We start from the raw sequence: 13139 nt of genomic DNA on the forward strand, positions 1-13139 counted from the left end.
GATTCGAACCACCAGTGGTCCTGCATTAACCACTTGCAAGGCAAACGCCCTACCACTGTGCTATCTCTCTGGCCCAGGAACTTTTTTTAAACAGGAGCCATACCTATTGATGCTCAGGCGATATTCCTGAGGTAGGGTTCACAATACACTCTCTCTCTCTCTCTCTCTCTCTCTCTCTCTCTCTCTCTCTCTCTCTCTCTCTCTCTCTCACGTACACACACACACACACACACACACACACACACACTTTGTTTTGGGGCCACACCTGTTCAGGGGTTACTCCTTACTCTGCACTCAGGAATCACTCCTAGTAATCAGGGGACCATGAGATGTTGGAGATCAAATCAGGTTGACTACATGCAAGGCAAACACCCTACCTGCTGTACTGTTGCTCCAATAATACCTTTTTCTTTCTTTTTTTTTTTTGTTTTTTTTTGGTTTTTTGGGCCACACCCGTTTGATGCTCAGGGGTTACTCCTGGCTAAGTGCTCAGAAATCGCCCCTGGCTTGGGGGGATGGAACGCAGTTCTTCCTTGGTTAGCGCTTGCAAGGCAGACCCCTTACCTCTAGCGCCACCTCGCCAGCCCCTCTTTTCTTTTTAAGGGAGGAGGCAGAGAATTAGCTTCAAGAACTAGAGAACATTTATTATATGCTAAAGCCCTGAGTTTGATCCTCTGCACTGTATATGGTCCCCAGCATTGCCTAGCCCTAGTCACTCAGGACTCAAGTGCTAATTGGGAGCAGCAACACACAAATACACTGGGTGTTGCCTGAAACAAAAACATTTTTTGGGGGGAGTCACATCCAGTGGCACTCAGAAATTACTCCTGGCTCTACTCTCAGAAACCATTCCTGGCAGGCTCGGGGGAACATATGGGATGCCAGGAATCAAACCCAGGTCAGCTGTGTGCAAGGCAAATGCTCTACCCACTGGCCCAACCAAAAACACAACTTATTTTTCTGGCCACACCCGGCAGCACACAGGGTTTATTCTTGGCTTTGCATTCAGAAATCGCTCCTGGCCAGCTTGGGGGACAATATGGTATGCCCGGGATTGAACCTGGGTCTGTCCCAGATCATCTGCGTGCAAGGTAAATGCAATACCGCAATGTTATCACTCTAGCACCAACAACAACAAAAAAAAAAATCCATTTTACAAAAGGTCCTTACTTTGAAATAGGTACCTGCCCTTTACCATTTTGTTGCATATTCCAGTCTATTTAGGAAGAGAGGCTAGGGACAGTCAATTCAAGTGTTAAGGCACTTATTTGCTGATGCAGGTAGATCCCTGACACTACCAGGAGTGATTCCTGAGCACAGATCCAAGAACAGCCCTTAAGCACCATAGAATGTGATCTCAACCCTCCCCCCACACACCAAATTGGCTTAGAGATAATAAAATGTGGGAGACATGCACAGATCAGAGCTGGCTGAGACCCAAGCTCTCTTCGTGCCCACAGGTGGCCTTGGGCAAGCAATTGACCTCTGTGCTGCTCCATTCCCTCATTGCGGAGATCACAAGTTGGAAGTACCCAGTTGGAGCCTGACATCTGTGCCTACCAGGTTCACTCTGCGTTAGTTTTTTCTGACAGGACAAGTTCTATATCCCCAAGAGCAGAAGAGCTAGCTCAGGTGTGTTATTTCAATGTGCTAAAATTTTATTGCATTCAAATCTCCAATGTGTTGATTTCTCCTTGCTGAGGTTTTTGAGGTCATTGAGGTACTGTCTCTTGCCAAGCTGAGTTAATAAATAATTTTTCTATTTCCCTTGATCTTAGGGTATCAAAGGGGTATTTTCTCCCACAGAGGTACATATCCAAAGGCTTTGTTGAGACACTTTTCTGGAAGTGGGAGGATAAAGGACATTAGACAGGGAAAGAGTGGGTGAGACAGTGACCAGCACTAACCAAGGTTCCAATAGCGAGTTTATTGAAGGAGACAGAGTCAGTGAGAGGACAAAGTCCTACTTCAGTGACCCTCCACAGGACAGAACACTTTGTGGTTTGGGTCCGCCCTGTGTAGGGTCACAGAGAGCCTCCACACCAGACTGTTCTGCTCCGAAGTCCCAAACGTGAGAGAAAAGACTAATTCCCACCCTTAGAAGGGTGCTGAGGGGCACACCTTACCTATCCCCACCCTCCCCTAGAAAGGCTAGAGCTCTAGCCATCAGGACCACTGGAAGACCAAGGTATCTGGCTCTCTGATGGGCCAGTTGAATCTCCATTGTGAAGGCCCAGGCGGTGAGGGTGGCTGGCTTGGATCACTATTACTTCACAACCAAACATGATTAAAACACTCAGGACAGCGGTTCAGCTGGTGCAGGCCACACCCCAGATAATAGCAATCCTGCCAGACCCTGGCCAGAGATACAGACTTAAGTCTACTTCATGTGAGAATATGAGTCCCACAAAGACGATCTTCCAGGGCTCAGGCTGTTCCCCAGAACTTGGGTTTCTTCTCATCCAGTCAGTGCCTGTGACTCCTCAGACGTCTCCCAGTAGGGAGAAAGGGAAGAAGCAGAGCACTTATCAAAAAGCTCCCCCAGGTATGGGGCTGGAGGTCACATCTATTGGGGTGAGGAAAAGGCTGGGCAGGGATGTGAGACTGAAGGAGGGGTGCTAGGGTGTTCCTCAGATTCTGGCATGTCATCCCGGAAGTACTCAGCCTGGCGGTATTGCCACAGTCGCAGGTTCCCGTCCCACTGCAGAGAGGTGATAAGGAGTCAGGGTGTGTACACCTTCTCCCCCAGACATATATTGTGTTCCCCCAAACCCTTGTACCCTCACCGAGCTGCTGACAATCTTCTCCTCAAAGGGATGCCAGCTGACATCACGTACACAGGCCTTGTGGTTGGTCAGCTTCTTCACAATGTGGCCGCTGAGCAAGTTGTACACTGTTGGGGAAAGAACAGAATGGGACAGGGCTACCACCCAGATCAGAGGATGGGAATTTCTCGACTTTTCTTCTTTTTGCAATGCTGGGATTTGAACCAGGGTCTGATGTGTGCAAGAACCACTCCACTGCTGAGCCACATCCTCAACCCCTATTCATCACTTCCTTTCCCTGCCTCAGGTGGAGAATATGGTTTAACAGAGGCCCTTAACTAAATTTCAGTCTACAGAGAAGAAAATACAATGTAATTCTATTATTCTTTTTGGTTTTTGGACCAGACCTGGAGATGCTCAGGAGTTAATCCTGGTTCTGCACTCAAGAATTACTCTTGGCAGTGCTTAAGGAACTATGGGGGAATGCTGGAGATTGAACTCGGGTCAGCTGCATGCAAGGCAATTGCCCTATCCTCTGTACTGACTATTGTTCTTAATAGCTTATTTCTGCTAGTCAGGGGGTCATCCTCCAGTGGTCAGGAAACCATATGGCACTGAGAATAGAACCTGGATTTCTGCATGCAAAGCACTTTGAACCATTCCTCAAGCCTCTAGTAGCAAAAGTATAAAAACACAGCTGATAGGAAATGGGAATAATGAGCTGTGCAAACAAGTATGATCCTGCCATTGTCTGGGCTGGGCAGCTTTCTCTGAGTGGGTCCCTCCATCAAACACTATCTTATGTTTTATTTTTTTCATCCTTTTGTTTTTGGGTCACACCCGGCAGCACTCAGGGGTTACTCCTGGTTCTACACTCAGAAATCACTCCTGGCAGGCTCGTGGGACCATATGGGTTGACAGGATTCAAACCACTGTCCTTCTGCATGCAAGGCAAATGCCTTACCTCCATGCTATCTCTCTGCCCCCTCCCCTTTTTTTTTTTAACTTTGTTTTTGGTTTTTGGGTAACCAGGGGTTTCTACTGACTCCACTAAGAAATAGCTCCTGGCAGGCCTTCGGGACCATATGGGATGCCGGAATTCGAACCACCATTTGTCTTGGATTGGCTGCATGCAAGGCAAATGCCCTACTGCTATGCTATCTCTCTGGCCCCTCATCCTTACTATTTTTTTTGTTTGTTTTTTTGGGCCACACCCATTTAATGCTCAGGGGCTACTCCTGGCTAAGTGCTCAGAAATTGCCCCTGGCTTGGGGGGACCATATGGGACGCAGGGGGATTGAACCGTGGTCATGATCTTTCCTTGGCTAGTGCTTGCAAGTCGGACACCTTACCTCCAGCGCTACCTTCCCGGCCCCCATCCTTACTTTTTTTTTTTTGGTTTTTGGGCCACACCCAGCAGTGCTTAGGGGTTACTCCTGGCTGTCTGCTCAGAAATAGCTCCTGGCAGGCACAGGGGATCATATGGGACACTGGGATTTGAACCAACCACCTTTGGTCCTGGATCGGCTGCTTGCAAGGCAAACGCCACTGTGCTATCTCTCCGGGCCCCATCCTTACTATTTTTATTGGCAGTGCTGGGGATTGAACAAAGGCAAGGCAAGTGTTCTAAACGCCATACCCCTGGCCTGGTGTTCTCTTGCTGTCACTGTGTTTGTACTTTCCTAGACATGTCTCCTATGGGACTGTGTCCTTTACTGCTTGCTGGCTCTGTTATATTTCTGTCTTTGTTCCCTCCTACCTTTTATTTGCATTCTTTCCTTGTCTGGCTAGAGAATAGAACAGAGCACATTTTTGGTGAGCTTGTATACAGCTTGTATACAGTGACTATAATTTTATGTTCCTTTTCTTAATTTAAAACAAGAATAAAGAGTACTTATTTTTTTGTTTTGGGATCATACCTAGTAGTACTCAGGGCTTACTTTTGGCTCTGCACTTAGGATCACTCCTGTCAGTACTTGGGTAACCATTTGTGGTCTGGGGGATTGAACCCTGGATCAGGTGTGTGTAAGGTACTCCCCATTCCTGTTTTTGCCATTTCTCTGCTTAAGTGACCCCTAGGGTAGATCACATAGAAGGCAACCACCCTTCTGGAGGTTTTTGGGCCATACTCAGTGGTGCTCAGGTGTTACTCTTGGCTCTGTGCTCACCTGGCAGGTTTGGAAAACCATATGGAATGCCAGGGACTGAACCTAGCTGTCTGTGTGCAAGGCAAATGCTCTCCTGCTGTGCTATTGCTCAGCCCCTGAGCTTTAAAGGTGGTCACTAATGGTAATGGGGGAATGCTAGGATCAGGATGTGGCTCTGATGAATTCTCTGCACACAGGGCACCTGGGTTGGATCCTTGGCATCACCAACAAACCCAAAACCAAACCTCTGGGTAAAATGTCAGACACATTCCTGAGGCCTTGCTCTGACCAGCACATACGATCCTTACCAACCACCTTGCCAGTGGAGCAGCCACTATAGATGAATTGTTGGCCAGTGCTGTGGGCAGGGGAGAATCGGCAGCGGATAAGTGTGTGCAGCACCCCATGGCCCCGGTAGGTCATCAAGGAGCTGTCCCCTGGGAGCTTCAATTTCCGCCAGGCTGGGCAGGGACAGAGGAAGAGCTTTCGGTTAGGGAGCCTAGAGCCTTGCTGGTAAGCAATCTTTAGACTCACACAGAGACCATTTTCTTCCTAACTCTCCAGTGGGGGCTCTTTCCTGGTAACAAAGCTGGCAATCATTTGTGCTAAGTTGTTAAGATACTGAAACGCTTTTGTTCTGGGTGAATGTGTAAGGGTACTCCAGGCCATAGACATATCCACCGTATCTATTACTGGCCCTTGCAGGGATTAAATATTTCAATTACCACCTAGGACCCTAGTCCAGAGATTTACCAAAAAGGGGCCTATTGTCCCTTTGCTAGAAAAAAAAAATTGCTCAGTGTCTCCCTGAAAATCTACCTTCTTTAAATTAATAAACAGAAGCACCCCTCTCCACTCATCAATTGCATCTCATCCACCTTAGATAGAGTACAAATACTCAACCTGCCATACTTACCTTTTTTTTTTTTTTTTTTTTTTTTTTAGTTTTTCGGGCCACACCCGTTTGATGCTCAGGGTTTACTCCTGGCTAAGAGCTCAGAAATTGCCCCTGGCTTGGGGGGACCATATGGGACGCCGGGGGATCGAACCAAGGTCCTTCCTTGGTTAGCACTTGCAAGGCAGACACCTTACCTCTAGCGCCACCTCGCCGGCCCCCATACTTACCTTTTTTGGGCACCTGCTGCCAGCGGTAGTCCCAGTTTTGCTGTGTGGCAGCCTGGCGTGAGGCTTCCATGCCTTCCCTGCTGGAAAAGTGTCGGATATCCCAGAGTTTGATGGTCTGGTCTTTGGAATTAGAGATGAGATACCGGGCATCACCCTGTAAATACCAAGTCACATGGTGTCAGTCAATCAGTCCAGCTTCCCTCCTCTACTTGAGAACTCAAGAGTGCCAGATATCGCAGTTCAGCTGGCCTCTTTCCTCATCCAGGTGGGTTCATCATCCATTTATCCCACAGATTCAATCCCCTGACTGGGTACCCCTTTCTATGCCAATGGCCCTGGTTGGGCCTCCTTACCTATCCTTACCTATCTTTTTTATAATATTTTTATTTAAACAACTTGATTACAAATATGATTGTAGTTGGGTTTCTGTCACATAAAGATATCCTTACCTATCTTTGACTGGAATGACTTTTACTTTAGTTGTTCAGAAAGCCGTGCCCAGTTCCTTAAGGACTGCTAGGGACAGATAAACGTCTTGTTTCTTGGCGTAAGGCCCTTGAATACACTTCAGCTTCTACCAACTCTGGCTAAGAAGGTGCTTGCCAATCCTCAGCCTAGGTCCTCTCTGATGCTCTTAGGCACTGTGTAAGACACGTTGCATAGTCCTGTTTTCCTTCCTACCTTGCTGTCAATGAAGGTGATGCCATCTTGATGTCCAGCCAGTGCTCCCACAGGCTTGGGGTCATCCTCCCGCATAGTGCGTCGATCCCACACCTTGCAGATGGCATCATCACCCCCAGAGAAAAGGATCTGGGAGCTTATATCAGCAAAGGCAACTGCATTAACATCATCCTCGTGGGATTCAATCTAGGGAGAAAGAAGTCAGGAGACCTAGGACTTCTCACTAGGTCTCCGAGGAGGCTGAGGCTCTAGTTCTCAGATTAATACCTGAAGGGTCCGTCGATTCTGTTCACGATCAAAGACGTACAAGCAACCATCATTGGCCCTGCAAGAGAAGAGGGCTCTAGAGCACGAACAGAGAGGACCAAGATGGGTATGCTTTGGACAGTTCATGTGCAGGAGCTTTTCTGAGGGGCAAATGCTTGTCCTTATAAGAGTTAGGTAGGCTTGCAAGGAGGTTAGTAACAGACTTCCCATCTCAGGCAATGAAGAACTGGAGAAGGTAGGACTGAAGAGTGGTGAATAAAAGGTGAAGTTTGAAGCAACTTATAAGAGTTGACCTCAGGGGCTGGGTGGTGGTGCTAGAGGTAAGGTGCCTGCCTTGCCTGCGCTAGCCTAGGGCAGACCACGGTTCCATCCCTGGCGTCCCATATGGTCCCCCAAGCCAGGAGCGACTTCTGAGCGCATAGCCAGGAGTAACCCCTGAGCGTCACCGGGTGTGGCCCAAAAACCAAAAACCAAAATAAAAAAAAAAGAGTTTTACCTCAGAGAAGGGCTAGATGTGATCCTCAGCTGTCTGGGGAGGAGTGTCCAGTGCAGTCTCTGGAACAGCTGAGCTAGTTTCTGGGAAAATCCCTATCTCAGCTGAATGGGCCAGGGTGGCATCCCCTGCAAACACTCACCCTCCTAGCACTTCCCGTCCATCTGAGGAGACAGCAATGGAGAAGACAGCAAAGCGACGCTCATCTGGCCTGAAAAGAGAGAGGAGCTGGGTGGAATTTCTTCTAGCCTTTGTTAATCTGAGTATTGTAAGACACTTCTTAAAAATTTTGGTCACACCGAGAGAAGTTTAGGGGGCTACTTTCAGTTAGGTTGTTTGCTTGCTTTTTGTTTTTTTGGACCATACCCTGCTGCCCTCATGACTTACTCTTGGCTATTCACTTAGGGATCATTCCAGGTACTGCTTTAGGGACCCGTATGGAATGCTGGGCATAGAACTTGAGTGGGCTGTGTACAAGCAAACACCCTTTCTGCTGTACTATTGCTCTAGATCCCTACTTTGGTTCTTGAGGGTGGCTCTCAGAGAAGGGCCCAAATAGTGCCAAGTAATAAACCTAGAGCTCCTGTATACAAAATGTTCTCTAGACCTTCGAGTTCTCTCCCTAGCCCTCCCTGTAAAGCATATGTCTAAGAGGGAAAAGGAAAGCTGTCCACATGTGTCCAAGTATGGCTTGCCACCCTGAGGATCTACATCCAATCCTATCATCATCTTTTTTACCCTGGGTCTCTGGATGAAAGGAAGGTGAGTACAGCCCAGGAATCCACAGAGAAACTTGCAACCAGTATCCTTTCTCCTCTGAGCAGGAGTTCCAGTTCAAGAGATTTGCTCAGGGAAAGCACTGAGGAGTGTCTGGTGAGTATGAGCAAGAAGAGAAGCTAGTACCTTAGATCCAGGGCAGTGTGTGTGTCTCCCTCCCCGTAGATGTTGCAGATATGAACTAAGAAAAGCAAGAGAAACAAGAAAGTTTCAGAACTAGGGGAGGAGAGCAGATGCCAAGCTTGGGAAGCACTGGGTAAGGATCTCAAACCCTGGAAGTGAGCTTCTCAAGAGAAGATAGGGAGCCCTGGCTCTGAGAAAGGAATCTCAGTTCTTGGGCTGGATGGAAGGGAGATGGGACGGAGGCAGAGGGCATACTCACTGTAATCAGACCAGCTGGAGTATAGAAAATGGTTTCCATCTGGAGTGAAGGCCACATCCAGGATGCTCCAGCCTACATCTCGGGCCTTTATGCTTTTGAATTTATGAAAGCGTCCATACCGGCAGTCATACAATCGAATTGTCTGGTCTGTGCAAGTGAGGATCAGGTAGAATTATGGAACATCCTCTTTATATACTCCACAGAGTGAAAGTGAATCTGTAATCTGTAGCAGCTTTCCTTCATCACGGGGAAGGTGCCTTGACTAAGTATCTTTGAGCTGTGTGTGTGTGTGTGTGTGTGTGTGTGTGTGCGCGTGCGTGCGTGTGTGTGTATGTTTGTGTGGGGTGTGTGTTATGTGGTGGTGGTGTGTGTGTGTGACTAGTTCTAGCCTTGGACGTTACGCGGGCGCGCGCGCATGTGTGTGTGTGTGTGTGTGTGCGCACGCGCCACTAGTTCTAGCCGTGGACATTACTGTGTGTGTGTGTGTGTGTGTGTGTGCGCGCGTGCGTGTGTCACTAGTTCTAGCCGTGGACATTACTTGTTCCAGGGAAGTTTGTAGGAGCAGGATCTGGTACCTTGGCAAGCAGACATGAAGATCTGACCATCTTTGCTGTAGATGCCACAGAAGGCCTTTTGAGAGTACGTATCTGTGAAACCTAGGTCATTGGGCAAGAAGCTGGGAAACAGATGGAGAGTGAGAGTAAGAAGACATCCTGGTTAAGAGAATCCTAATAGTTGGATGAAAGTACAAAGGCACTCCTCCCTTTTGTTTTCATTCCATCAGCCCCTCAATTTCTAGACTTTACCCCTGAACTACTATCAGAGCTTCAACTCCATTTACTCAACCTTTTTTTTTTTGGTTTTTGGGCCACACCCGGCAGTGCTCAGGGGTTACTCCTGGCTGTCTGCTCAGAAATAGCTCCTGGCAGGCACGGGGGACACCGGGATTCGAACCAACCACCTTTGATCCTGGATCTGCTGCTTGCAAGGCAAACGCCGCTGTGCTATCTCTCTGGGCCCCATTTACTCAACCTTACCATTCATTAGTACCCTTGAACAAATTTCCCTTCCACAGTTGGTGCATAAGACCCACATGCTCCTAAAGGTGTCTCCCTCAGTCCCCATACTCACTGAGACATCACTCGAGACTGTTCTCCGAGGGAGAAGCTTCCCTGATGGCAGAGGCCCCGTTCTCTCTAAAGAAATGAATTGAAGAATATTACTAGCAGAAAGTGGGCCATTTCAGGTCCACAAAGCCCCCTCCTTCAAAGAGAATGCTTTTGCTACAGAAGTGGACAGCACACACACTTGTCCTACAATCCTAATGCACACTGGTCAACTAACTCAGCTCTAGCACTTAAAAGTTTCCTGGGAAATTTCCTGTTTCTCTGTGGCTGCCAGGCTGGTTAGAGGTGGAGGACCTACCCGGTGCAGCATCTGAGGAAAGCTATGCTCCCGGGATGCCCGCCTAAGCCCCTGCTGGCCTGTGGCCAGTTCCACTTGCGTCTTGATCTCGTTGCGTTCCAGCTCCCGGATATCAGGGGTTGCATCCACTGTGAACAGCAAAGAGAAGCTTTGTTCTGGGTCTTCCAACCCCAGAGGACAATTAATCAAACAGTGCCCAAGCCCACCCATCTGGTTACATAAGGCAAGGGTCACATTCTCTGAATGATTTCATTTTCTTTTAGTGCTAGTTATTTTTTGCTGAGATGAGGTGGGGGGGGGGGGGGAAGAAAGGCTAAAACAGGGCACTAGGGCAGTCATGAGGGCTACTCCTGTAGTTGCCTAGGGGACAATGTAGCACCAGGGGCTCCAAACAGGGTCATTTGGCCACATGCAGGGCCAATGCATTAATCCTGGCATTCTCTCTTTAGCCTTTTTTTTTGTTTTTTTGTTTCTTCAGCCATACCCGGTGACGCTCGGGGGTTACTCCTGGCTATGCGCTCAGAAATCGCTCCTGGCTTGGGGGACCATATGGGATGCCGGGGGATCAAACCACGGTCAGTCCTAGGCTAGTTTACACAAGACAGATGCCTCACTGCTTGTGCCACCGCTCTGGCCCCTCTTTAGCCTTTTAATGTTCAGTCTGGCTTTCCTTTTACCTGGCGGGTTGTACTGGTCCCCGAGACGGCCATCCCAAGCACTGTCATGCTCTTCCTCTGACTCCGAGGGGGCTTGGATGAGTTGTAAATTTGCTGCACCTCCTCCCTGCACCAATCTCACTTGGCCTCTGTGAAGAGATCCCCCCATGATGGAGGGTAGGATCCCTTCCTTCCCTAACATTAACCATATTCTAGCTCTGAGACTGTCTAGGGCTCAAACCCTCCTATTGATCCCGTTTTGAAGACTGGAGGGTAACTGGACATTGGCTGTTCATTTCAGTTTTCAGTAAGATTCAGTAGGAAACTAATTCCTACTCTTGGAAGAGGAGAGAACCTCAACACCCCATGGAGGTGGATAGGCCTCCTAGCTGACTTCCCACACAGCTGAGACTTCAGTATACACTTTTTTATTTGTTTGTATTTTTTGTTTTTGGGTCACACCCGGAAGCACACAGGGTTACTCCTGGCTCCACACTCAGAAATCGCTCCTGGCAGGCTCAGGGGACCTTATGGGATGTCGGGATGACCTTCTGCATGAAAGGCAAACGCTCTACCTCCACGCTATCTCTCCGGCCCCTCAGTATACACTTTCTGCAGTGCTCAGCATGGAACAGAGCAGAGAGAAGACAACTCAAGCAAAACAACTTAAGCCTGTCTTTTTCCCTAAGAAGCCGAAGCTAAGAAAACAAAAACAGTTACCGCCCCTTTCAAGTCCACTCCTGGTGGTCATTTCCTTCAAAGCATTCTCTCCTCTAGATGTGGATTAAGACTTGGGTTGACTTAAACTTGTTTTTCAAGTAAATCCACATGGCTCCTATCACATGTCAATAATTTTACTAAATAAATCTTAACACCCACTTCCCCATCTTGTACACTTGGTCCTCTCATATATAGTTTCTTTCTCACAGTAGCTCCCTTTGTTGTTTTGGTTTTGTTTCACCTTACATGGAACACAGATTACCCCCTGTGCAGCCATAGCTAAACCTCCTCCATGAATATTCCCTTCCAAACAAGAGCAAATCATCTTGGTGCCCCTCCCTAGGCAAGAACCACTCTTCTCGGGTTTGGGCGCCGAGCGCCACAGGTGCATTGCTCTGATCAAACAGAACAGGTGCGTGGGCGGGCCTCACTCTCTGAACCCTTAAGTAACTAAGTTCCCTGCCCGAAGCCAGGATCAAGGGCCCGGGGTCGGGACACCCGGAGGAGGAGGGTAAGTTACCTGCGGAGGAGATAGGCCAGTACCTGGGCCAGATTCACATCTTCGTCCTCCTCCTCCTCTTCCTCACTCCGATGCAGGCCGGCCCCTCTATGGGACAAGCCGTCGGAGGAGTCTCCAGACCCAGATCCTGCGCTGCTGCTGTTCCTCGATCCCATCTTCCGCTCACAGCATCCTGAGGTCCTGTGCAGGGACTGGGCTTTGTCACCGCTTCGGATCTGGCGAAAGCCAAGTCTGCTCTAGGAATACCAGGGGCTGCTTGAGGCCGGGGAGCACTATTCCGAGGAGTATAGCTATTCCGAGGAGCACTACACTCCCCAGGCACCGAGCCCTTTCCTTTCAGGCTTGTGACAACTCCTTGCAGCTTCAGGAACGTGAAACCTCTCCCAACCCAAGAACAAAAAAAGAGCAGAGGCAAGCCTAGGGGCGCTAGCAGGACTCACCCAGGAGAATCCCTGCAAGAGGGACTTCTCAGTTTGCTACCTCAAACTCACCTATCAAAGTCTCAGGGCGCTGGGGTGGATTTCCCAGGTAACCTTCTCGGGACGACCAATCAGAAGCCCTCGCGGAAGAAAGCACTTCGTTAGCTCTCCCCGACCAATCAGAAAGCCCGGGACTCGGAGGAGACCCCCGACGCCCCCCGCCGACCAATCAGAATGCTCCGTTGGCGAAGGCCGGCAGCGGCAACGACCAATGAGGCTCGAGTTCTGCCTAACACCCCCTCCTTCCTCTCCTTACGCCCACGTGGTGTGCCGGGGGTGTGTGTACGCCGAAGGAGGCCGAGAGGAAGGGAAGCCGGGAAGAACCTCTCCCGGAGGCCTTCGGGGGGCCGCCCGAGCGCGAGACCACCCACCAGCCTGGAGCAAGTCGACTTGCTCGAGCGGCGGCGGCGGTGGCGACGCTGGGCCTTGTTTACATCGAATGCGCCGCAGCGTCGGCCAAACCGTTCGCTCCTTCGTCACGCGCCTACTCGGCTTCCTAGCAGGCGGAATGACTGCTGACGTCACGCGCCGTTTCCGGGTGCCACGCCCCTTGGCCCCGCTCATTGGACAGTTGGGCGCAGTGATTGACATGTGGGCGGGAGAAAGGACGTGCGGGGCGGGGCGACGGCGCTGGAGGCGGAGTGTTCGCTGCCCCTTAAGTGGGAGGAGTCAGCGAAGGGACCCGGCACTTCCGGACTCCGA

At 49.6% G+C, this 13139-nt stretch overlaps 1 protein-coding gene across 1 annotated transcript; it reads right to left on the reverse strand.

Annotated features, from left to right (window-relative positions):
• Positions 1-1907: 1907 nt before the first annotated feature.
• On the reverse strand, positions 1908-12926 carry DCAF11 (DDB1 and CUL4 associated factor 11). The gene is made up of 15 exons (XM_049768567.1): positions 12450-12926; positions 11959-12173; positions 10740-10867; positions 10063-10190; positions 9769-9833; positions 9213-9313; positions 8638-8784; positions 8382-8436; positions 7621-7689; positions 6986-7043; positions 6719-6904; positions 6038-6191; positions 5221-5373; positions 2787-2893; positions 1908-2701 (listed from the first exon to the last, which is right to left on the reverse strand). Exons 2-15 carry the CDS (start codon positions 12111-12113, stop codon positions 2567-2569), a joined length of 1641 nt encoding a protein of 546 aa, XP_049624524.1. The 5' UTR covers positions 12114-12173; positions 12450-12926; the 3' UTR covers positions 1908-2566.
• Between the last annotated feature and the right edge of the window lie 213 nt (positions 12927-13139).

This window comes from Suncus etruscus, chromosome 2 (genome assembly GCF_024139225.1).
Source record: "Suncus etruscus isolate mSunEtr1 chromosome 2, mSunEtr1.pri.cur, whole genome shotgun sequence".
NCBI classification, from domain to species: Eukaryota; Metazoa; Chordata; class Mammalia; order Eulipotyphla; family Soricidae; genus Suncus; species Suncus etruscus.

Excerpts from the sequence above, each read along its gene's own strand:
- DCAF11 (XM_049768567.1), bottom strand. The coding sequence starts at position 12,113 with ATGGGATCGAGGAACAGCAGCAGCGCAGGATCTGGGTCTGGAGACTCC. Across the intron at positions 10,191-10,739 it reads GGACCAGTACAACCCGCCAG|TGGATGCAACCCCTGATATC; the intron begins GTAAAAGGAAAG and ends TGCTGTTCACAG. Across the intron at positions 8,437-8,637 it reads CTCCAGCTGGTCTGATTACA|TTCATATCTGCAACATCTAC; the intron begins GTGAGTATGCCC and ends TGCTTTTCTTAG.